The 26,150-nt window shown below is 37.6% G+C and overlaps 1 protein-coding gene across 9 annotated transcripts; it reads left to right on the plus strand.

Annotated features, from left to right (window-relative positions):
• The first annotated feature begins 76 nt into the window (after positions 1-76).
• cobll1b (cordon-bleu WH2 repeat protein-like 1b) lies at positions 77-25,203 on the plus strand. Of its 9 annotated transcripts, none has more exons than XM_032567315.1 (14): positions 77-338; positions 538-611; positions 15,933-16,121; positions 18,116-18,320; positions 18,531-18,756; positions 18,912-18,956; positions 19,049-19,143; positions 19,342-19,575; positions 19,661-19,790; positions 20,665-20,881; positions 20,986-21,068; positions 21,707-23,169; positions 24,584-24,668; positions 24,742-25,203. In XM_032567315.1, the coding sequence occupies exons 1-13, from the start codon at positions 336-338 to the stop codon at positions 24,623-24,625; spliced, it is 3,006 nt and encodes a 1,001-aa protein (XP_032423206.1). In that variant the 5' UTR covers positions 77-335; the 3' UTR covers positions 24,626-24,668; positions 24,742-25,203. The 9 variants fall into 9 exon arrangements, with proteins under 9 accessions (XP_032423206.1, XP_032423204.1, XP_032423205.1 ...); XM_032567313.1 differs by having other exon boundaries at positions 24,774-25,203; XM_032567314.1 differs by having other exon boundaries at positions 24,777-25,203.
• The last annotated feature ends 947 nt before the right edge of the window (positions 25,204-26,150 follow it).

Raw genomic sequence — 26,150 nt, forward strand, 5'->3', positions numbered from 1 at the left:
TTTGTATCTAAATTTGAGCTATACAACTGAACACAAAGTAAGGACCCTTTTGGGAAGTGTGACGAACCGAGAACCGCCCCGCTTTTACAGCTCTGTGTCTGTGATGTAGCTCCAGATGAAAGTTGGCACAGTCCTGTTGGCTAAAGTGTCAGGAGAGAAATAACGCATAACCAAGGAGCTTAAATGAACGGACGGGCATAACGTCCGCTTTTCAAGAAGCCCTCATTAAGGAGCGACATTATGTTTTCACCCAAAATCTGTTTTGAGGAGTGTTGACTTCTTCCTCCTAAAGGACTAATGGAAGTTGACATCTGCTTTGAAAACCATCTGAATTCATGGTAAGTCACAATCAGAAACAGTTTGTTTCTTTTCATTGCAGAAACAGTTAACAAGACTCAAGCTGGTGACCTCATGCGGGGGATTCGCCCACCTTTTGGTATCGGTGTCGCATGAAAACACCAGCGAAGAGTGCGTTTGGTATGACGGCTCTCACTAAAGATGAACTGCGCTTTCTGTTTGTGTTTGAATTGTCCCAAGGATTTCGTAAGGCCGATGAGTTTAGTCATGGATGATCGTGGATCCCAGCCCCATCCGCGGAGCACGTCCTTGAGGTAAGTACAGCAAAAACAGTCATTGAGAGGGGGTGCTGTAAAAACGTTAAAAAAAATAATTAAAGCCGTTTATTTGTTACAAGAAATGTTATTCTTTTTAAGCTTAGAATATCTTTATGTATTTGGAGAATTTCTTCCCGTTTTTGTGCAAAAATAACATTCGAAACTTTCACCTGTGCACACAACCAGCTGTATTCCCAGCTGTTTGACGCATGAGCACAATGCCACCTTTGTCACTAAATTTACCGAATTTTTAACTTGCATTCCTTAAACTCAGTACATTTCAGAGGAGTCAGGGTTGCTTCAGACGTTTCAGCCTCTGAACCCTCCTCATTTCCTGCTTACAGTGTTGTTATTATTATTTTTCCTTCTTCTGAGAAATACCCCCGACCACATGCAGAGGTCATGGGAACTATTTTGGAGGCTAAACATACAGCCTCTGTCACTGTGCTGTACGTGATGATTGTTGTGGAGGTCACGCATCCACTGGGGTTACAGAGGATATTGTATCATAAACACATCCCCTTCCCTCCTTCCAAGAAAAAAAAAAAAGGTGCTGGTGAAGTGCTTGGTGTGACTTGATGGAATTTCCCATCAATTTTGGTCCATATAGAGTCATAGGTGATGTCAGCTGCTTCTATTACTGTGGTTGGAATCATTAAAAAGTGGAAAGTGAGTTTCCAGAGCCTTTTCGACGTCTCGTTTCACTGTTTTAGCAATTTGTTGCCAATTGGCTGAGATTTTGAGATGAAATTTAAGGTGACAGTCAAGACCAACTGCTCAAACTTTCCAACCCTGGCTTATTTTTACTATCTTGCATTTGTGAGAAAAAAGTTTGCATGAAAAAGTTCCCCTCTTATTTTGACTTGCAAAGAATTACACTTTTCTTATTTTATTTCAAGTTATAGCTATAAACCTCAGTGTATGCCATTTGGATTTTGTGCAGCACAAAGCCATCAGCTTGTATATTCAGGCTCTTTGTGTGAATGGAGTGTCAAATCCCAGGTTGGTCTTGGGTCTTCTGCAGCTTCTAACAGGATTTCTGACAGGAATGGCCCTGTATAGTTCTGTCCATCTTCCCATTAACTCTACCGAGCATTGATTGTGTGCTTACTGCAGAGGAGCACTTTCACAGCAAGATGCTGCCACCAACATGTTTTGTTTTGGGGGTGGTGTCTTCAGAGTTAGTTGCAATGTTAATATTCCACCACATAAAGCCAAATTTGCCGAAAGTAATTGGTTGATAGTTATTTAGCAATTATAGAACGTAGACTGGAATAACTAAAATCTATAATAGAGAAGAAACTACGCAAAATGAAATACATTTTGAAACAGCATCAACATGCCTGCTAATTTAGGTGGAAGGACATGTCTTAGTAGGTCTGCAGTTATGTCATGCTTTTTTCAGTTTGAGATGATTAATTCAAGAGTGGTTCTTTATTTAAACTTCTACAAAACTGTATCCTTTACCTGCCTGGTGTGTTCCTTGGTCTTCATGATGCTTTGTTAATCCTTCATTAAAAACCCTGTGAGGCCTTCAAACAACATACTGACAATAAATTGACTCTATTTATAATTGTGTAAGATCTGAGGACAGTTAGTTGCAATGGCCCTTACTTAGGGGTGTCAGTATAAAGGTTGCTGAACGGAAGCAAGTTTCTATTTGTATAACTTGTTTTCATCCACTTCAATTATGTACTAGGTTAGTCTGTCTTTCCAAATTACTCCCAAATCTCTTTAAAGTTTGTGACTTTACTGTGACAAAGTGTGAAAAAGTTCAGGGAGTGCACATGCTTCTGCATGGTACTGCATGTTCATATTTTATAAAGTAGTTTGTAAGTCAATTTCTTGGTGGGTTAACCACTTTTCCATCCTCAGCTGGGGTGTGGTGGAGATAGTTAAAGACATATGTTCTCAATTTTTTTGCTTTTATTTGGGGAGACTAACCTGCTTCTTCTCTCCTTTTCAAGCTCAGCCGTACGGGAACATTTTCAGTGTCCCCCGAAGTTATGCTTCATTTGTTGTCCAAATACTGACCCTGCCAGAATCAGTTGGCTGGCTGATTTAATGCAGAAATGTTTGCTGGCACAAATGCAAGTATTATTTACCTAGAAGTAGTGCTAGCAGTATTGCAAAGTGGTGTTGTTGAAGTGTTTTTGGGAACTATCTTTTTAATGTCAAGAAAAATACTGTGTTTGCATGACACTTTTACAATAACATTCTTTGTTGCCAAAGAGAAGCATATTGGTTCAGTCCTCTGACAGCGCACAGCTCTGAGCTGGCCCTGGTAATTGGACACACCTAAAAGCATGATCTCACATGGCTGGCTCTCCTTAAGGGCAGAATGTGGAACTGGTTAAGGTATTGTGAATCCCCACAGCTGTTTCCTGACATGCAGGCAGTCCCAGGGCACAGCTGCTCACATGAGTTAACAAATGAATAATATGGCAAGACTTGATGGTATGAAATGAGTTATTTAAAGAATTTGGGCAAGCACAGTTGAAACGCCAGAGTTAAGACACAAAAATCACAAGACGCAGACAAGACTAAGGCGTATCACATTTTTCTTTTTTTTTTCCATTGTAGTTATCCCCAGAGACAACAAGGCCGTCTTCATTTAGAATCATGCATAATTTGATAGTGAGCATACTGCCTGCAGATTGCCCACTCACAACCAGTGGGCTCAGAAACCAATATAAAGAGTGTCATTGAAAAATATCCACCCACTAGATGAAATAAAGAGGGAAAAAAAGCCGTACACTTCCAGCAGAGTTTAACGAGTGAGTGTTTGAATGCTGGAAAGTTTTATCTCATTGATGCTTTCTCAGAAGCCAACTTTCAGCAAATGTTGAATAATAGCTGGCCTTTTTTGCTACTCTGGGCTCATTAATAACACATTAACACCAGAAGATGACCTCTTTTAACAGTAAAGAATTTCATTAAGCATAGTTCTTATAATAAACCATTTTTTATTTACTTATCTCTACTGCTTGGTGTTTCTGTTGGCTGCAGCAACAGATTTGTTGCACAGTTTCAGGTTTGTGCATTAGTTCAATAGACTGGAAGACATGGCCCCACGTTCTTTTTGTTGTGCACTTTTCCAGGCCATAACAGTTGGATGCTTCCCACTCTTAGCCTGACTAACACTCACAATGATCTCACATGAATGAGTCCTTTGTATGCTCACAATGACAAATTTTGCATATCTTCAATAATATTCAAACTTTTCATGCAGCAACGGGGAAAATTGCCTCAATTTGCTTGACCTTCATTATCAATGTTTGTCCAGTTTAGATGAGATATCAGCAGTGAAAGGCATGCCAGTCCTGACTTGCATTCCTGTTTCTTTTAGTCCATTTCTACATTTTGTCATATTACAATGTCAAAATTAAGATTTATTTTGTTTTGATTTTACGTGCTGCATTGTCAAAAATTGCAGTAATTGCAAAGTGGAAGACAAAAGTGGTGTTTTAATTTGTATTTACTATGTAAAATCTGAAGTGTGTGGATTTATATTCAGCCCACTGACTCTGTACTTTCAATAATCAGAGTTTGGTGCAAGTAAAATCCTTTAGCTGTAAGTTTTCATGGTTTGTATTTCCCAGCTTTCCAACAATGGAGAGAGATTTTGCTCTTATTTTTGCAAAATGGCTCAAGCTCAGTTGCATACAGAGCATCGGTGAACAACAATTTCTATGTCTCAGTTTTATTTATGGCTGGACTTTGAGTGGACCATTCTAACACATGAATAAGCTTTGTTCTAAATCCAGGATATCCCACTCCAGTCCTTACCAGTCAATGCCCTGCATTTTTGAATATATCCAGGCTGAATTAATGGCTGAATAACTTACTCCCAGTGTACCAATGAGCTATTCTTTTGATTCTGATGTGATGAAAAGGAGGTAACTATAGGCAGGACATCAGCACTTAAGAACTGGGGATCTAAAACTAGGGCTGCAAGATATTTGAAAATCCTGCATTAGTGATAAAATTGGTAAATATTGCGATAGTAATATTTGTTGCAATATTGGTCTGTTTTCTTTGCTTCTTATTGTTCTCATCTCTGAAATTTTGGATAATGTCATTTGTGCCTGATGTGAGCGTCTGTTGCTGTGAAACTCTGTCCAACTGGCTAAATTTTACTCTGTCAGGAGAAATGCATGTTCATTACATATGAAATATTTGCCACAATTATTGTTGACCAAGCAGTCAACAATAATTGTTAATAATTATAAGAATAATTTTCCAAGTGAAGGTTTTCATAGAAGGTTTCCTAAAAATATGTTTTTGATATTTTATATTTTTATCTGTAAAAAACAATTACAAACAATATACATTTTTCCTCCTTCTCAATTATTTGCTCCTTTGTGTTGATCTGCTAGATAAAATTGAAATAAAATAACTTGCAGTTTGTTGAAATGTGAAAAAGTTCAAGGGGTGTGAATACTTTTGCATGACACTGCACTTTTGCAGGGCACGGAAAAAATCTCGACATTTTTTCTGGTTGCTAAAACAAATTTGTGGCAGCCGGAGAAATCCCTGTCACAACCGTCTATTATGGAGGTATAATGTGGAAAATGTGTGTATTCTATGATGTGGTTCTCTAGATGGCACTGTCACTGTGCATGTGTTTGGGAAGTGGTCTCCATGTGGCCACTTGTGTGGCTTGCAGTTTTCATATTATCACACTGCTAAAGCACAGATAGAGTGAACCTTATCATTTCCCAACAAGAACGTATCAACCGGCGAACCACAGCATGACACTAACAGGCAACCAGGGCCACGGTTTCAATGAGGAGTCTAGCTCTGACAGCAAACATTAGTAAGTAAAAGGAGGAGAGCTACTTTGTATTCAAGATCCACACAATCTGTGTGTCCAGCTGTATTTTCCAGTGTACCTTGCCTCTGAGGTAATGCTGTTCTGGCTATAAACATGTCACTCTCTTTATTCTGATTTTAGAAGACATTAAGTGGACATATAAGGATATTTGTCCTTTGCCTCACTTTAGATTGTATGCTTGTAATGATGTTAAGTTTTTGGGTTGTATCATTTCAGCACTTAGCCTTCTCTTCACATTTAGTTTTTTAAAAATAAATATGTCTGTTCTAGTTTAAAACCACTGTGCCTGTCCACTTTGGAAAGCTCAGTTCATGTGATGAGCAAAACATGGAGCCTGTGCTTTTGTGCCATTGATAGATGCTCTTTTGTAGACAATGCTGCATTGTTTCAGATGAAGGGACATGGATTTCACGGTTATAATTATGGCTGTCTTCATCTCAACTAAATTGTTTCATCTAAATGTTTGTCGCACTTTGAAATGCACAAACTTGGTTAAATCATTCGAGACCAGAGTGAATTACTGCACCTTATCATTTCTGTGTATTGTGTAACTTGAAAGGACCTCCTGATCACCCAACCAACTGCTTCTAAGTGCATTCTCTTGAGATGTGTGTAAAAATGTGCAGCAACTGACACAAACATGCATTGTGTTCACTCTGAATTTTCCTCCTCCCCCTTTGTACGTTCATTGCTTTGATATGGTGCAATGTTTAGAGGAAAAATATTTGAGCTGCGTGGAGATAAGGACAGGGTAATGTACCATAGCAGATCCCAGTTCAGTGTCTCAAAGGAGATTTGGAAACTAGAATGAATGATTTTAAATCTAAGTAAAAAATCTCTTTCCCTCCCTGTTGACTTTTAGCTCTTTTGATCTTTCAGTGCTATAATAAAGTGTGCAGGACTGATGTTAAATGAAGCTGGGCCAGATTATGACAAGTGGACATAATGACAGCTAAAATGAGTACTCCACATAATGATGTAAGGGGACACCCTGAGACGTTGAGTTTTTCCAGGCTTATGCAAGAAACTGCTGCAGAGAAAAAAAAAATGTTGTTCCTAAAGTATAAACGATACACTTAGGAGGTGGGAAGTTCTCATAAGGTCCCAGAGCTCCTTTTTCTAACAAATCTCCTCCCATCCCTCACTGCTCATGAACTAAAGGCCTTTCCAGACCCTCTAAAATGCTTGTGTTTACTGTGAGTGACCTCTTACCAGATTAACAGCTGTGTCTCTGGCACTGTGTTTTGTCTTTCCTCTGGAACCTCTAGTCTTCACCACTTGAGACTAGCAGTTTGTTTTATGCAGTGAAACACAAGGTGCAGACATAACTTTACTTACATTCAGCTTAAGGATGACTCAGGATAATAACAGCTGGTTTCACATGAAAGTTTGAATGTGGTTGTTTGACGAAAATAAGGCAGAGAAGGGGTTTTAATATGTTAGGTAAGGGGGTGGGGAGGTGGGGTGGTTTAGGAGGTGACTGCCAAATACCTGCAAAGTCTGAGTATGCCAAGACTTTTGTGGGAGGAAATATTTGTTTAGTTCTTTTATCAAATTGGCTGGAGGTCTAGTGTGGGCCTCCCAACTCCCAAAGCCTTCCAGGAGGGTGTTGGCTCTCATCAGAGCCCTATGAGGAGTCTGATTTTGGCTGCTGATTAGCTGATCATGCAAAAACAGTGTTTCCTTGAGCTCCTTTCCTTGTAAATGAAATAATGTAATGGTATTTGACTGATAGCTCAACAGCAAGGGAAGCACAACATTTATCAAAATACACTTAGATTTGTGAGAAAACCTATCAAAGAGAATAGGTTATGGAAGGCTAGAGCTCTATAAGTTGTTTGGAAAGGTGGAATTTCAGAGAAAGTTTGAGAATTTATGTCCATTCAGCATCATATAGTGTTGAAAAAACAGAGAGTAGAGTTGCACCCATCAAGGTTTGGAGCCAGATTATCGGTTTTGATAAGCTTTAAGCTTTTCTACTTTCTGGTTTACGTGAAAATGCAACTATCTTCACAATAAAAAGTAAATATGGTGTTGTGAAAGTAGTTGTCCCCTTACAGAGTTTTTTTTTTGATTGCTACATGTGTCATTTATTGTCACATACCAGAATTTGATATATTCAGTTATTTGGTTCTTCAGCATTTTCCAGTTCTCCTGAGGTGAAAGGTTTGCAGAGCACGTCATGACATTTTGTTGCCACATTTTCGAGAATCTACAAAAACAAACAACTATTTTTAGAAAGTCGCCAACTTTGTGATGTTACTCAATTCTTCATGGATAGCTTCCTTTGTTCCCACTCATTTGTCTTCCTGCAGCATCGTATTACTTTGGATTTGACTGAATTTGTTTTCTGGATAGAAACTTTAAGAGGTTCTATCATAATGCATAGCCACAATGAAACTGCAAGCACCTTAATCTGCATTACAGAGATTTGTTATTATTTTACAGTACAGCTATGTAGCACTTGTATTCTTGTACATTATAACATACCTGGACTGTAACTGTGACTTGGATTTTCACTTTTATTAAAAAAAAAATACTTCATTTTCTGAGGCTTTATAGCTCCAGCTTGTTCACATCTCCACTCACCACCTACCCCCTTATCATTTGACAGTATTTAGTGGTGGTGTTTGCAGAATGGGTTTCACATTCTTCAGTGAAAGCGTAAAACTACTGATAAAGTACGGCCCTGATTTCACAATGGAAAAACGTATTGCTTTCATACCAGATAGTGTAAAGTTTCCAGCACAAAGTAGCCATTATTACAATGAATTAGGCATTCAGCACATTTAGAGTATGACTCATTGCAGAAAGTGTACATCAACAGAAACGTTACTGTTTAAACATTGATTACAGTAAAAGGCTTACAGGAATAAAGTTAAGGGTTGTAAAAAAAGATTTCTGATTTTGATGGTAAAAGAAACAAAGTAAATTTTATAATTTAATATTGATAGTAATATTGTAGTGATGCTCACAGAGTACATCTTTCAAACTTGTTGCTGCAAACCATGCAGGGACAAACAGTGATTTTATTGGTCAGCTGTATCTTGGACAAAAGTACCAATTGTAAATGCAGGAAACAGATGCAATGTTTTGAGCAAGATAAAAACATGAAATCCTTTAATTAGTAATTTTCTGGTGGACTATTTTGGGTAAAAGTGTGATAAGTACACTGATTGGATTTAGATAAGATGTCTTGAAAGTTGAATAAAGCTTTGCAAAAAGATCTGTTGCATTGCTTTATTAGTCTTACTCTACCACATCCCTCAGCACTTCATTTAATATGGAAGAATCAAGATTTTTGAAGCATTTGCATCCAAGACGCAAGTCCTGCACTGACTAATTTAGAGTGAGTAACATCCAGTGGTTTAGATGAGTAAGTAAGTTTGAGCAAAATCACAGTTCTATTCTAAACAATGACATACTGATAAAAGGAATGTTTTGAGTTCATATCTGTAGAGTTTTTATTTTACAGAAGTCATTGTTTCTTTTATTTCAAAGGAAACATTTGTGTGACTTTTATCTATTACTACGATACTTTAGGCAAGTTCAGTTTGACTTTAAAAGTGTCAGAAAAAAACATTGAATTTGTCCCAAGTAAACTGGGTTATTTTTTCTGTTGGACTCTTGAACTTTAATATGTAAACCACAATTTAGATAATCTTTTTAGTTACAGGCTTTTGACTTCTTGAAAATTTTACTTTCTTTATGACTGCATATAAAGAAATGCCCTTTACTTCCCAAAAAATAAAAAATAAATAAGCTTATCAGGGTGGAGATAATATTTCTTATACAATTTTCACAACAATTAGGTTGCTCATTAGATCTTACTGTCAAACAATTGAAAAGTGTAGGGTCACAAGCAAACAGTTGAAGGCGTCAAGGGTCATTTCCTTTTAACTTTTACCACTCGAAATTCGATTTGCACCTTTACAACTCCTTGTAGAATTTTGTGCTACTCCCACCGATCACAATATTAGGTGTTCTTGTTAAATTGCACGTTAAGTCATTCAACAAATCAGCAATCGCATGGCAGGACATTAATGCATTTAGGCATAGATGTGGTGAAGTCAACTTGTTAAGTTCAAGCTGAGTATCAAAGTGGCACATAAAACAATCTGCTCATATATTTGGGAGGATTTCTTGGGTTTACAAAGAATGGCATGAAAGAGAAAAACCATCCAGTTAGTGGCATCAAACATCAAACCTTGTAGCACATGGGGTTCACTTGCAGAAGTTGCACTTCATAACAAAAAATTGTGGCTGCAATTTAAATAGGCTTGCCAAAATTTGACAATATTAGATTGTAAGCATATTGCTGGTGTGTCTCACTTTTAGCATTAAGAGTCAGAATGTTTTAGAAACAACAAGAAAGCATAAATTCATCCCGTTGTTAGGTTGTTAAGGCTTTGGACATGGTACTGTAAGAATGCAGCCACAGCCTGCCTGCATATTGTTGTGGAGCATTTCTGTCTCTTTATGACCAAACTTTATCCAACTTATGATGGCTACAACAAGCAGGAATATATTGTGTGACATGGTGTACCTCAAAACTGGTTTCTTAAACATAATAAGTTCATCGTACTCCAAAGTACAGTAAATCTTTTTTACTGTACTTTGTACACTTTACTGTAAAAGATGTCAAACCAACAGAGCTGTGTTGGGTTTTGGTAACACAAAGATTTGCATCATGGGTATGCAGTCTACAAATATGCAGGAACCACATCGTGGTATAATGCCAATGTGGACCAAAATCTTTGTTGAAAATGTTCAGACACCTAGTTGAATATATGCCATAAAGGCACTTCTCATAGCAAAAGGGAGTATAACATTTCACAAAGTGTACCTAATAAAGTGGCCAGTTGTAGGTTATGTTTTCAGTTATTTGTGTGCATTTAATAAGTGAGGGAGACAACTTTTAATGATCATCCATCATGTTCAGACATAGTCAATCATCACAGTTGGGAAATACATGTTCTTTGTTCGCCTTGACTCACTATCATTATGTTTTTGCACAACCGACGGTCCTTTAACGTGGTTTGGGAGTGAGTCAGTTCTTCACAAGTAAGGTGTGGTTTTAAACTGTTGGCATTGTTTTTTTTTTTCATAAGGAAAATAAAACAGAAGAGTACAACCTGATTTAAATTAATGAGACCCAGTGAGAAACAAAATCACTATCAGGAGTCCCTACTTAACTTTCTTTTAGTTTGTAAATTGCTTCACTTCTCAGCAAAAAAGAAAAAAGTAAATAAATTTGATCATTCAGCAGATCCAAAGTCCTGTGAGCCCATGCTTCTCTTTGTGCCTGCTAGCTTGGACCCTGAGGTTCATGTCTGCAAAGGGGAGGTAAAGCTGCTTACCTCTCTGCTCAGGACCAAAGAGAGAGCGAGCGCTGCCAATTCAGCTTTTCTAGAATTGCAGCTAGAGGGCTGGTGGAATTTTAGGCAGAGGGAGACAAATTTCTGATGTCACAGATTAGGGCGTGGCATTAAGGTGGGCCTTTTAAGGCTGTACTGGCAGAGATCAGTCTGTTTGACTTCTCATGGGAGAACATGGCTGAAAGGGGAATTATGTGAGTGGGAACCAGCGCAGAAAGGTAAGAGCGGTAAATGAAATGTTGGCAGCTTCACTGGAAAAGCAGGTCTGTCACCTGCTCTCAAACATTTCTGCTCCTCCTCAGTGTTTTGTTTGTTGGGTTATGTGCTGTGGAAGTATGAAGCAAATGATTTCTGGCCAAGTTTTCTTTCATTCAGGGAAGTTTCAATGCATGTGTTGTGACTTGAAAGCCAGGGTGTGTTGGGCCTGCTGCACTGTGGCATGTTTAAGCCTGTATATTTGATTGTATAGCTGTGCTACAGCTGCTGGAGTTGTTTTGGTCAGTGGAGCATTGAGCTGTGGATTTAGTTTCTTAAAATAATCTGACGGTGCGATTGAAGAGGAAAGACTTCTATTAAAAAAGAAAAAAAAGAAAAAACAAACAATAAAAACAAATTGTTTATATCTTGTACATGAACCCACCATTTCCAAGGGGCCATCACACTACCCAGCAGCTGTTGACATACCACATAAGGCAGTTTTGGTAAGCCTTCATATTCTTTTCTGCAACTCAAAGAGAGAGCAATATTTCTTGACAGCTTTTTTTTTTTGTAGTTTTGTTAGTATTTAATAAAAATAAAGTTCATAAAAATGCTGAATGTTTCTTTTTCTTGTTGAAGTAATTCCAGATGGAATGAAGGGTCTGACTTTAATTCTGTTGGACTGTTTTGGTGCTTTTCTGTTTTATTTTTTGTTTTTCCACCTTTCTCCTCTGCTGCCTGTGCTTGTCATTTTCTTTTTCCCACCTAATCAAAGAAGTATTTGAGGTATTTTTTTTTTTTTTTTTACAAAAGTAGACACATCTGGACATAATTTTTCTTTTTTTTAATAAGAAAAACTTACTGACCTTTTTATTTTAACAGATTTGTTTTTACCTTCTTTCTTTCTTCTAATATCTTTGCTTACATATGTTGCAGGCTTCTTTTTTCCATGCATTCAAATCTCAGATCATCTTGTGGCTGCATTTCACAGAATTCAGTTTCCTGAAGCAGAAAGTATTTATTATCTTTCAGAAAGTTTATTTATAGAATATCAGCATGTTGTCCCTCTGGGCAATGTCCTATCACCATTGCTCTTTGCAAGTAATACTAATAATTTAAGGGTACAGTCTGAGTTATGATGTTTAAAAATGTGAGTGGCATGACCTCAGTGGCTGTACTTGACATTGTAACATTCAGTTCCATTGTTGGTGCAGGAATACATATATATAAAAAAAAAACAAACTTTGACCATTGTAAAGTAGGATGGTTAGTGTAATTATAAAGAATGTATGAGGAGTAATGCTAAGATAATTATAAATAATGCTTATTAATTGATGAGATGGTTGTAATTTTTATTATTGCCTTCAAGGAGACAAACGCAATAAAAACGATGGGTGGTTCTGCTGGAGTTCCCAACTTGGAACCCTCACTTCCTTTTGATTAAGTCTCTCCAGACCTCCCTATAAAAAAAAACTAACTTATTGATTGTTCTTTTTTATCTTATTTTGTGTGTACATATTTAAATGTGCATTATTTTAAATGAGATCGGTGGGAAGGAGGATTTAACATACAAGCTGAATGGGTTTTATGCAAAGCTGAACGATTTCCTCTTGCGTGGGCAAAAAAGTTTTCATAATCGTGTCTTATGACAAAGTGCAAGAGGGGACATGGTGACAATCAGGCTGTTAATTACTGCGGATGTAGGATCGTGTCTGTCAGCTATTCTCTGTGACTTTCAATGGGCTTGCTTGTGATTATTGGAGCTCCCAGACTCTACCTGTAAATGAAGCATCAGCACAGTCAAGCCGCAACACGTCTCCTCCCATTCAGCAACACATCAGCACAGGCCTGGATGGAAAACACACACCGCCCTCCATGTTTGTCACCTGCCTGAGGTATCTCAATTTTAAAAACACTTCCGTGTTGACAGGGCTGTGTAAACTGGGATGAGCCGGAGGTGCGACAGCTGTATGTTATTCCATGCTAATTTGTTAAATGCTTCCATATGAGGCATTTACGGGCAAATGCATTGTAGCCCAGTGGTTTTAAAAATTTTTTTTATTGTTAAGCAATACTTCAGACAACAAACAAATGCATCACTAACTTTAAAATATTGACATGAAAATGACACACCATCTAAAGTAAACTGTTTGCCACACTTACTGCATCAAGGTGTAAAATTATGCAGACCCTATAGGTTTAGGTTTTACTTGAAGATTAATGTGATCACTGTGGTAATTTTCAGCATTGTTCAGCTGGAATATATCTCGGACTTGCATCGATCACTGACCTCATTCTTTTCAGATTCCTCCATGAGGCCCAATTCTCTCGAATCCAAACTTTGTGAGCTCATTTGTTGAGCCTGCGCCAGAACGTCTTACACATTAATTCTTTCTCGCTCATGTTTCCAGCATCTGTATAGTATCAAAACTAAGTCCGGTTTATATCCCAATACTGTTCATCTACATCACCAAATTTTTTACATTGAATGGTGATTATAACTTTCCCCGATGAATCAATAGGTCTATGATAAATATTATTATGCATTTTTTTTATAATCTAAATGCACCATGTCAGGAAATCTATTTTGTAGGTTAATATTCACCTTATTTGTTTGCACTTCATTTCCTCTTTGGGTTTTAACCCAAGGTTCTTAACATATGAATAACTATAAAACCCAGAAAATCCATTTATGCTACAAATATTTCTATCTCAATAAAATTCCAATGTTCAGGCGTGGGTAGGTGGTGCTATGTTGATCACATTTTACTTAATATAAAAATTCATGCAACAGTTTGAAAAAATAGCCATGCAAAAGCAAGTTTTAGGTTTCATTTAAACCTTTCAATAAATAAATGCCCCATTTGAAATTGTAGTGGGATATTTTGAATTATGTCAAAGAGGAGTTATCTCTTCTTTAATATTCTTTCTTTACATTTTAAAATTAAATAATTGTTCTCTATACAGCCACGTTTTATTCTGTCCTTTGAGTTTTGCAGGTTTACTAACTACATGACTAGTTTGACATTATAAATGTTTTAGAGGACTTCTTAGACAAACTGTTGGAATATCTTAAGGCTTTAGAAATAATTACAGTCGAACACGATCTGATTAAACACAACTCACTCTTTACTTCTAGGCGTTTACTCCTTTTTGTTTGTTTTTAATCTACTATAACTTGTAAACCCATTAATAATTTAGGTTTGCTCTGTACAGGTTTAATTTCTTTGGTTTGCTGTTGGTTTTGACTCAAAGATCAGTAAGTACCACCAAAATAACTGCTTTTCACAAAATGTGACAAAACCTCCTCCACTAACACCAAACTCTAGTCAACCCTGGAAGACCCAAAGGTAGAAAAACAAAAGGTTTTATATGATTTGGTAGAACTACTTTGGAGATAAAAATATATGTTTTTCATATTTTGATGCAAGTTTTTATGAAATGTAATATTAAACAAAATATAAAATCATTTAGAATTTTGCATAAGTGCTGCAAAAAAATTAACATGCTGTAGAAGCTGTAACAATCGTCCCCCAAACAATTTATTAGACATTTTATGCACTTTTTTTTATTTTTTTGATAATCCTGATACCATGAATCAGAGGTGTTGCTCAGTGAAAGTCTTTACAGGTTGTGGTATTTTGTGATACTCTGGATGAAACTTGTCCGCAAATTTCTCATCAGAAGGCATTGTAAAGAATCTAGCGATTCTTTTTCTGTGTCGTTGGAGTCTTTTATGGCTACAACATTCTTGTAAGGCTGAGTACACTATTGATTGATGCTTGCCAGTCGCCACTGGCGAAGCTTGCTACTCCAACACCTGTCTGGCCACTGGGAGAAGAGGTGGGGAGGAAGCGCTGTGCTTTTATACCCGAAGTGACAAATATGTAACAACCTGTTCTGGTGCAACCAATAGGAAAATTCAACAGCCTAAGAACCATTTGACCGAAGATTCCAGTGGTGAGATGGTTTTAGGCTAAAAGAATTGCACAGACATGTCAAAATTTGCACAGAAACATAAAGATAGAGCCCTAAATAATCTATTTGGACAGTTGATCAGCAAAAAAAAAAAAAAGTTGCTTTGGGGGTGAGTTTCATGGCTATCAGTCCCTACAGCAATACTAATATTTCACCAGTAGACATGATCAAGTGGTGCTTTTGACCTTGCATTGCTTGGATTCCTGTTTTTGAATGAGTAGTGTCCCTGTGTGAAATGTTAAAAGTTGCCCCTCTGGAGTGCTGACTCTGCAAAAACAAGAAACCTCTTTTTATCTGTGCATAGGCCGACTAAAAGAAATGACACATGAATGTTTTCAGTGTTTCCTTTGCCCGGATTTACTGACCGGTTTACAGTTTGGTTTTTTTGTGCAACATGCTGTTTTTCATGTCAGAGTAGTCTGTAAACATGCATAACTCCTGCTGTCTGCACCTTTATTGATTTTGTTTGCAGGAATGCAAAGCTTTGACAAGCACTTGATAACCTAACTATATTTACAAAACACATTAACCTCTGCATGAATATTCCACAGTGAGTCACATTTAGGGTTTAATCTTTTTTTTTTTTTTTAAATATCAGTATCTCTCACATGTCTTTCCATTCTCAGCCTGTTCTTCAGGCTCAGTGAGCAAATCTGTCCTCTTAGTTGTCTTGTGACTTGTGTACAAAGTGGACTCTTAAATGTTACAGCCTCAGTTCTTTGTAAAGCCTCTAGAAGAAAAAGTTGCTATTGTTGTCTGGGAGGAAACATTTTAGTGTTTTCATTTTTATAGTTTATTTTTATTTTTTTTATGCAGTGCCACAATCAAAAACACTTTAATTTGTTTGCATAAAGAAATGCAGTGTTTGAAAGTGCAAACAAATGCAGCTGCAAATCTGAGACTGGCCATCTTCTTATCTAACTGCAGAGTGTCGACCAAAACCAAAGCCCCGTCCCCACCAGGACTGAAGACAGCCGATTGCTCAGGTTTCTCCCAGTGGCACCCAGGAAGCCCTCGTTTAACCATGGACCAGAAGGAAAACCTGATGGATAAGGAGCTCTCTCTTATTGTGGTTTTGCCTGGTGGAGTAGAAAAGAACACCCAAGTTGAAGGAAGGTAAGATGCATGCAGATTACCTTGTATAACTTCTGTAAAAGCTGGTTTATTAAAAACAGTTGGCGTAAATTTCTTTCTCACACTGAACATCCAACATTTAAGCCCGACATCATGAGACTGATGACGGATTAAGTCATCACATGACGTCCTGCTTCTAACAGACTGAGTCAGATGGGTGGAGTCACTGAAAGCTGTGGTCCCAGTTAACATGGATACTTGGCCAGTATTAATTGCATTGTTTTTCTTTTTTTTTTTTTCACTTTTCTCTATCACAAACATTGACAAACTTATTCCCTTACCGTATTTTTACTGGTAGCTGTGTTGTCACGACCCAATAAAAAGGTTAAAGTAGAACTGTACCACCTAATCAGATCAACATGTCTGCATACCTCCATGCCAGAGTTTCAGATCAAGGTCTGTGTGTCTGTCTTTATCTCACAGCTCATCAAGAAAGTTTACTCAAGATATCACCATCTGTCATTTGCTCAAGGCACACCATACAAACAGTCACAGAGGGATCCTATGCACCTTGGACTCTCGAGAATGAATTAAGATTGTTCTTGTTTGATTAGACTAAATGTATCTTAATCAGATTAACCAAATTGCTCAAACAGCAGCTGAAATTAGTTGCAGCTAAATAAGTTTGAGTGATTTCTTTATAGACTTTTTGTTTTGTTTTGTTCGCCAAACTCCAGTACCTCTTCCATCAGAAAAAAAACAAAACGTAAAAACGTTTTATTTGCATGCCTAGCTATCCGCAAACCAGATCATCAAGACAAATTAGATTTGATTTCATGATGGTTTTCTTTTCATTTTCAAGTACAGACTTGAAATGTGTTTTCGGTTACTGTAGACTTGCTGCTGTTTTTGCAATTTATGGTTTTACCTTGGATTTTGTGAAACCAAAATGGAAACAAATATTCCGTAACTATTTTGTTGTTTGACATGGAGTATAGGAGACTTGAAATATCACCCTATTCTATAATCAATTATTTTGTAAAAAAAATAATATATATTTTTTTATCTTTCTACAAATGTATTACATTTTATGCATTACAAAGCCTGTTTTTAAGAAATGTTATCAGTGTGCATGTGCAATATTCAATGATTGTTGGATGTGTGTTTGTGCTTGTCTCATTCTAAGGTGGCTTTTTAAGGCTCATTGCTATTTTAAGTGTTTGAAATTTAGGAAAACTTTATTTGAACAAAAACAAACTGCTTTTAAAGAAAATCTCTCTTACCTACTTCAGATTTTACCTGCTTATATGTAGTGACACAAAACATAATTGTAGCCTAAATTCTTTCTATTTCCTTTTACAATTATGCAGATGCTAACTTAGCATCAATAACACTGATTGCTCTGACATTAAATTAGCTCTTAAGAAATTAAATGCCATGTTTTGAAAGCACACAACCTAAATTATGCTAAGGTTTATAATTTGTTTCCAAAGTAATCGGACTTCATGCGTACAGTTTCAACCTTAAATAAACTCGTGTCTTCTTCCTGCCGACATGTTTATAGTGGAGCAATTTGCTGAAATGCTAGGTTAAGATGAGCATGTTTACTTTCTGTTTTGATGGGATTCATTTGTTTTGGTGGAACTCATTTGGAGCTTAACAGATTTCATTACAGCTCCAATGTGGTCAAACCTTACTGTGCTTCCGAAAGTTCTTCGCTTTGAGTGTTGTAAAATTCAAGCCGTCATAATCAGTACCATTGTGAAGAGTTAAGACACTGAAACGGGATTACAAAGATTTGTTGACAAAGTGAATGACATGTAATGCAGTTTTACAAGCCATGTTTTTTTTTCTTCTTTTTTTAAGAACATGCTTATATGTTCTTAAAAAACATGTTGTGACCTGGGGTTCAATTATGAAAATCCCAGAGTTGAGTTTCATCAAGGACTCTAAGACCACTATTTTAAAGGAGCAGTCCTATTCATGTTCTAATTATGTAAACTTATTTTTAATTTCCTTTTATTCCTGTCTCTCAGCAAACCCCTGATGGATCTGTTGGTCACACTGTGTGCGAAGTATCACCTAAATCCATCAAGCCACACTTTAGAACTGGTCACTGCCAACAGGAACAACATCAAACTCAAGCCCAATGCCCTTATAGGAACCTTAGATGCAGAAAAGATCATATTGAAACCGAAGGGAGAGGATAAAAATAAGAAAGCTGGTCCACAGATGCCAGAGGTAAGTTGTCAAAACTAATAAATTCAAGAATCCTCTTTGGAAATTCAGTGACTGATCTTCATTTTTGTAAAGCTTTCACCTGCTGATGCCAATTCAGATTTCATATATAATAAAAACATTAAAAACAAAAAATTTTTTTCAAACCTTTTTGGCGTAAGTGACCCAATTGTCCTCAGTTATCCAATTAGTGACTTATTGTTTGTTCTCCAGACTACTGTTCGGATGGTGATAAACTACAAAAAGACGCAAAAGACAGTGTTAAGAGTAAATCCTAGAGTTCCCCTCCGTGAACTGTTGCCAGCGATATGTGAGAAATGTGAATTTGACACAGAGACCACAGTTCTGCTGAGAGACATCACATCATCAGCCCCCATAGACTTGTCTGGGTCTCTTAATGATTATGCAATAAGGGAAGTTTATGCAAAAGACACACAAGGTAAGTTTTCTTTTAGTCAAATCATGCTGCTAATTTTACATTTAAGAATTTGCTACTCATCATATTTACTCCATGTTTCTTTTCTTTTTCTGTTAAGAATAATTGGAAGTGTTTTTTTTAAGTAGTAAATCTTTAAGCTTGTTGTCTGTGTGCAGGACAAGTTGTTTCTCCTGTGTGCCTAAACTCACCAGTCCCTGCAGGTATTTAGTAACTTCAAACTGCATTATGACTTTAAAAGACCAATCATATTATAGTTTGAACACTAATTCTGATTTGTTTCTTTGTGTTTTAGGACTGGTAACTCCAGGGAAAGATAAAATTCAGAAAGAAAAAGAAAATAAAGGCCTCTTCAGTAAATTTAGAAAAAGCAAAAAGAAATCAGACCAGGTGACTTTTGGGAAGCAAAACTTTTATCTATGTGCACTAATGTGTCTTTTTGGTAATGATTCAAACCTTTAACTCTCTTGAAGCATATTTGTGAGGTAAAAGGGATGTTTTTTTGCTTTAGTTTGCCAATGGTCGATGTTCACTGTGTTTGCAAACAGGCCTCTTATCACATTCTGATTGGATGTTTACTCTTTAAAGCCAACGACTGTCAGTGCCCCAGCTTCTCCTGTGCTTGTCAGCAAGCCTCGACCGCTCAGCATGGCCTTACCCTGCTCAAATTCAACTCCTATCGACTCTTCAACGTTCTCCGAAGTGCCAAAGAAGAGACGTGCGCCCCAACCGCCGATTCTCACGACTCAGAGCGGTCGCTCAGACTTCGCCACCCGCCAGAGAATCAACTCTGAACCCAGCACCCAACTTGATGGGATTCAGGTGAGTGTGAGCATGAGATCTAAGGTCTGATGCTAGCAGAATTCTGAACACTTGGATACAATAGTTAGATTTGATTTTCATACAGAGGAGTCCTTTAAGTCGCGGATTCTCGGCAGAATCTTCACTGAGGAGGACCAAACGCAAGGCTCCTGCACCTCCAACATCTACAAGAACCAACGTTGAAAAAGCTTTGTCAGAAGAGGAACATGCTCAAGGTTTGACTCTTATTTGGCCATTTTGGTTTTAAGAGATGCTTTTTTTTTTCATTTTTGTAATAGTACATTTATAAAATAACCTTTAAATATATTTGATTGGAATTTCTGTTGGAACTTTTAAAATGAACATCTGGCTTTTGACTTCTTTGACTCTTGCGCCTCCAAGTGGTTGTTACTTTGTGGTGCAGATGTTGGAAAACAATATGGTCCTGGGACTATACTGTGAGATTTAGGGTAATTAATAATCCAACTGGGCTAAATTTTATTCTTGTAGACTTTTTTCCCCTTTTGCAAATGGAGAAACTTGTCTTTTTTCTGGTTTTGTGCTGTCCAAGTTCTTATGTTTTTCCCTTTTGGATAATATAAAATTACCTGGTTCTAAACATACTTTCCTGTGATTGTGTGTGCCCCATTGTCCAGTTGGAGGAAACGCCACCCGTCCTGCATGCACAGAAATCAAAAGCTGAAAATATTTTTAAAATATTTTGTACCAGAGGTTTTTAATGAAGGACTGCTTTTTTTTTTTCTTCTCGTGTTTGTGTGCATATGCGAGATAGAGAAGAGATAAATTTGATAAAATTTACTGTGAGTAATGACCTCCTGATGTTCTTATTTATGTTTTTATCAATTTTTTTAAAAGTGCAACTATAATGCATATCCTGTGGAAGGAAACAGAGTGTTTAATTTTCAGCAACTCTGTTTTTCAGTCATATTATTTTTGTCTGATTTACTTGTTTTGTTTAAGCTGAAACTTTACCTGTTCTCCTTTTTAGTTTTCAGTTGGTTAAAATAACCTACACATGACTGGATGAGAATTTCAAATAACAATGAGTTATTTTTTTCTAATTTTTTATTTTATTTTATTTTTTTACAGCAACTGCAGTTTCTTCCACACTGCAGGAGATTAGAGAACAGGAGGAGGCTGCTGGATCTGCAAGCTCTTCCGCTGCTCCCAAAACCCAGGGAGAGAATGGCATCCTCAACGTGTCCCCTGAATCCTCGCTCCACTCACCTTCTCCAGATGCAGAAAGTGGGAGTACAGTGGAGGCGGGTGGGGAAGATCAGTGTCTTGATCTATCCTCAGATGGCAAGTACGAACTCTAGTGACTCTACATAAGGCTGTGCTATGTTTTCATCATTATGATTTACAACAGTTTTTTCTCTTATTTTAACTTTTTTCTTTTTTTTTTCCCAGACGAGTGGACGGCACTGTAAATGATTCTGCAGCTCTGGATGTTAAAAGTAATGACACAAACTCATTCGAACCCACTACCACTGGTAAGCACTTTCTCCAACAGAATTGATCGCTTTTTTTTTAAATTTATTTATTTATTTTAAACAGTGCTGGGCACATTTAATGGAAATCAGATAAAGATGTTAAGCTATAAAATTTACTTTTTATTAGCATAGCATCAAAAAATAAGAATCCAAATTTTAAGGACAGTTATTCAGCATAGGTAAAACTGTTTGTATATAAAACGAATTTACTGTGGCGAAGTTCTTGGTACTCTTAATGATTCCTTTTTCAATGAATGTGCCTGATGCATTTTTACTTTTACCTTTTGACTAACTCAATAGTTTTTTTACTGACTTTTTCAGTGGTAGTTCACTATAACTATAGCTACAAAGGCCCATTTCTTTCAGCCAATGACTGCTAACCTACTCAGGGGCTCATATGCTGCCCATGCGACAGATGAAGCAGTATAGCAAACGCAATGAGAAGTTGTTTTTTTTTTTTTCAAACATTTCTTAACATAAAATTTTTTTGTCCATGAGTACATACTTAAAGGTCATATTTCATTCAGTGTGAAATTATGCTTCAGCAGTGAAAGATGTAAAATTTTAGCCTCTTGTCCTTTTTTTATAAAAAATACATTCATTTTACATAACAGACGTTCTATTTTTTTCTCCTGCAGATAACGTTGCAGTTCAAGTTGAAGATGTTCACCCACAGCCCATCTGCAAAGAGCCGAAAGCTGATGGCAATGAAAGCGGCCTACTTCCTTCTGTAAAAAAGGATGCAGAAGTTCAGGCGTCCAGTGACGCAAATCCAGAACCCCCTCAAGAGCTGCCTGATGGGTCGGCGAGTTCAGTGACAACCAGCACGCAGTGTCCCGCTGGAGAAGATGCTCTGGTGCAAACGGATTCCACGGGACTTGCTGGGCCTCCACAACAACATGTGGACAAAGTCTCTTTATCAACTGCTCCAGTCACCTTATTGCCAGCAGAGAAAAAAGATATGTCCACTTCAACAGAAGAGCTAGAACCCTCTAAACCCTCCAAAGGCGCATCTCTCCACACTTCATCAACCTCTCCGTGCAAAGAAAAAAAGTCGAGTGTGCCAGCCCCAAAGAAAGCATCGTTTATGCATGCAGCAGACCTTGAGCTAAAGCCGAAGCCTTCGAATGAGCTGACGAGAGATTACATCCCTAAAGTCGGGATGACGACCTACACGATCGTGCCTCAAAAATCTCTTGAGAAACACAGATACTTTGAAGTTGCACTGACACTGGAAGCGTCTCAAGAATCTCCAGGAGAAGAACTTGATTCCGTTTCTCCTGGTTTGAAAGAGGACCAGGGACAGACTGTAGTTTTAAGAGAGAAAACTGAACTAAACTCTAACTTACCCAGGGATGACTTGCTGTCTAGCACAATTAATACCACTACTACTTTTAGTACTACTACACTGCAACACACTGTAAATGGAAGCATACCTGAACCTCCTCCTCCCTCACCACCCATGACTGTCCAGATCACAGACAAGATCTCCTCTGCTAATGAAGCTTCCCAAGCAGGTTTGCCAACAGAGGTCAAGGACATGAAAATTCCACCCGCAACTAAACCTAAGCCTGCTTCTTTCCGCTTGGCACAGCACAAAAAAACACCTGGATTTTATGTAACTTCAGCTGCTGAGAAAAGCCCTAGTGCCACTCCTGCCTCTGGCCTCAAGGAAACTCAAGGGAGTCCAGATAGAGCAGGCCTGCCCTCTCCACCTTCCCCTCCTCCACCACCGCTTCTTACTCCTTCTTTATCTCCTGTACAGTGTCAAGAGGAGATGGCAGAGGCCACTGGAGTTCAGCTTAGTCTGAAGCAGGATGACAAGAATGTGGCCTCTATGCGAGTGACAAGGCAAAGCAGTCTGCCGTCAAGAGAGCTGAGTGCTAGGTTAAGCTTGGAAAAATTTAGGAGCTTTGCAGCTCCTAGACCTTTTGCTCCTTCGACGCCATCCCGCTTCGCCCAGGCTGTGTCCTCTGCTGTGAAAAGAAGCCAGTCTCTGTCCCACGGCCCAAAATCACCTCCCTCCAAGGTGTCTCCGCCTGTTTCTCCAATTACAAGTCCGTCATCAGTCATCCAGTCAAAGGGTTTATCTGAACTCAAGGTTGGTCCTGAAGCAGAGAGTTGAAATGTAGTACCTTTCAAAAGTATTCACACCCCTTAACTTTATATTTTGTCACTGTTGCGCCACAAACTTCAGGGCTTTTTAATTTTTTGAATGTTTTAATTATAAACCAACACAATGTTATATTGATTTAACTGTGAAGTATAAGGAAAATTAGTCTTGGTATGTAAATATATACAGTACAGACCAAAAGTTTGGACACAACTGTGTTCAAACTTTCTCATTGAATTCAATGAGAAAGTGTGTCCAAACTTTTGGTCTGTACTGTATATATATTAGAAATAAAGATATGAAAAGTTATTCCAAAACTACTTGTCTTCATTTGTCACATAAATAGAGGAGTTGCCAAGAACAGCTCAAGAATCTGTCATGGAACATCTGTTTGTTGATGTGCATGCCACAAAATTGATCTTGGTAGAAAAGTGGCAAAAAATCTGTATTTGAAAGAAATCTGTAAGACATGTAAAGAGTAGCCAGCAAAACATGTGGAAAAAGATTTGTTAAAATTAAACTAAAATGCGACTTTCTTTGTTGTCTGTTATAGAAGCAAAATGCTTTGTGGTAGAAAACTAAGACTTCACATCTTCCTGAACACTTAGTCTCTATATAAAATATAGTGGTGACCAGAATTAAGAATCAAGACTTATAAATTCTTATCCTGATGTTCTCCATCGGACTCGGACTCAATTTAAACTGCTCTGCAAGGAAGACAGGATGGAAAATTTCAATCTCTAGTTGTACAAAGCTGGTAGAGACATTTTGCTGTGACTGCAGTGAAAAGTAGTTCTCCAAAGTATTGGCTCTTTGGGGCTGAGTACAGATGCATTTTACCTTATGTGACAAATGTTGTGACATTCAGGGGGAAGTGAATACTTTTACAAGTTGCTATAGAGATCACTATAGGTCAGGGGTGTCAAACTCCAGTCCTCAAGGGCCACTGTCATGCAGTTTTTAGATGTGCCACAGGTACAAAACACTGGAATGACATGGCTTAATTACCTCCTCCTTGGGTAGATCAGTTCTCCAGAGCCTTGCTAATGACCTCATTATTCTATTCAGGTGTGGTGCAGCAGAGACGCATCTAAAAGTTGCAGGACAGTGGCCCTCCAAGACTGGAGTTTGACACCTGTGTTATAGGTGATCATTGAAGGGTTTGCTGCACTCATGATAAACTACTGATTCTGGTTTTCTTTTGAAAACTGCAGGAAAAGAGTTTAATAAACTGTGATCCTTCTGTCCATTTCTTTTCCATTTCAAATTTACTGGAGGGCTTCTATTTTTTTTTCTCATATTTTATGATTTCTACATATAGTAAATATGTTGTTTTATTTGACCCACTGACTTTAAGCAGTCTTCTGTTTATCATAAACTCCCTCTTCTCTCCATCCAGCAGGGTGAGGAGGTTACTCAGATGGCAAAAGAGACCGGACTGTAGCTGTGCTGTAATTTCTACAGCTTTTTTTTTTTTTTTCTTCACTGTAAGTAAAATCCAGCACCAGACAATATTTTATTATCCATTTCCACAACAAATGCTCAATACTCTTCTTTTAGGAGGGGGTAATCTTGTTTTCATTTTTCTCTAGAAGTCTTCATCCTGTGCTATGAGCGAAGAAGCGGTTTTCCTTTGAAACCCGTTTCCATGGTCTTCGCCAACCTTCATAAACATTTGGATTTTAATGATTATTTTTGTTATATCATTCTTTTTATTTTAGGCTATTTTTGGCTTCTTTTATGTGACAACCTTTATGCATTTAATGTGAAGAGTTGTGATCAGTGATGGTAAATAATCCTATAAATTATTAGTGATTCCCAGAGCAATAATATTATTGGATTTATTAAGGAAATGTATGATCTAAATAATACGGGATGTGTAAGACAGATCAGGTATGACCTTAAGTAAATGTTTCCATATTTAAGTTTTAATTTCCATTCCAGTGGATTCAGAAGAGCACTGCTGTGTACATTTGTACTTGTTCGTTGATTATTGTTATGATTAAAGCTTTTACCAAGCCACTTGTCTGTATTGTTTCCCTGCACAAGCTGCTGAAATTAGATCCTTCAGAATAAAAGCGGTCGTTCACAACAGGTAAAACTGGATCCTTGTGTGTGAGCCAAGAGCATGTTGCTGTGGGGTAAACTCAGTCTGTCAGTTTTCACTGCAACAGCAATAAGAAGTATGAGACTTGAACTGAAACCTCAGTTAAAGATGCATAAAGGTAAAGGATTTAAACTATTTTTGCTAAAGTTTATTAAAGTAAAGGGAGAGCTTATTCTAGGTGAAAAGCTCTGCTGGTGACTAAAGAAATGTTGATTTAACTGTAGCTGTCAAGGTCAAATGTATTTATAGCTATAGCATGTTTCCTGCTGCACAATGTGCTTTACAAGGAAGAACAACCAAAACATTAACTGGCATAAAATAATCGAGCATAAAAAACCAAACATAAGATGGAGAAAACTTCTTAAGACTGTTAAAATAAGACAGCTAGTATGATTAAAAACAAACCATTTGGGTCAATGTATGATAAAAGCCAGTTTAAAGGGAATTGAAAGTGCTCCAGAGTTTGTGCTTACTTAATATTAAGGGGCAGGTTATTCCATAGTTTGGAACCTTCGTCTCCACCAGATGTGACTTAAGACTGAGGACTAGAAAGCAATATTGGTGCACTAGACCTCATGGTTTTAATTGGGGCATGAATAGAGAGTAGCTCAGACAAGTAGGACGGAGCAAGACCATGCAATAATTTAAAAACAGAAGGTAAAATTATAAATTACATTCTGAAACAGACAGAGAGCCAGTGAAGAGAAGTCAACTCTCAGCGTATTTTTGCTTTGTACCAGTCAGCAGACGAGCGGCAGCAATTTGGACTAGCTAGAGATGATTAATGGAGGATTTGTCCAGGCCAAAATACAAGGAGTTGCAGTAGTTCAACCTGCAGAAGACAGATTAGCTGGAAGACATG

The sequence above is a fragment of the Xiphophorus hellerii genome, chromosome 7 (genome assembly GCF_003331165.1).
Source record: "Xiphophorus hellerii strain 12219 chromosome 7, Xiphophorus_hellerii-4.1, whole genome shotgun sequence".
NCBI lineage: Eukaryota > Metazoa > Chordata > Actinopteri > Cyprinodontiformes > Poeciliidae > Xiphophorus > Xiphophorus hellerii.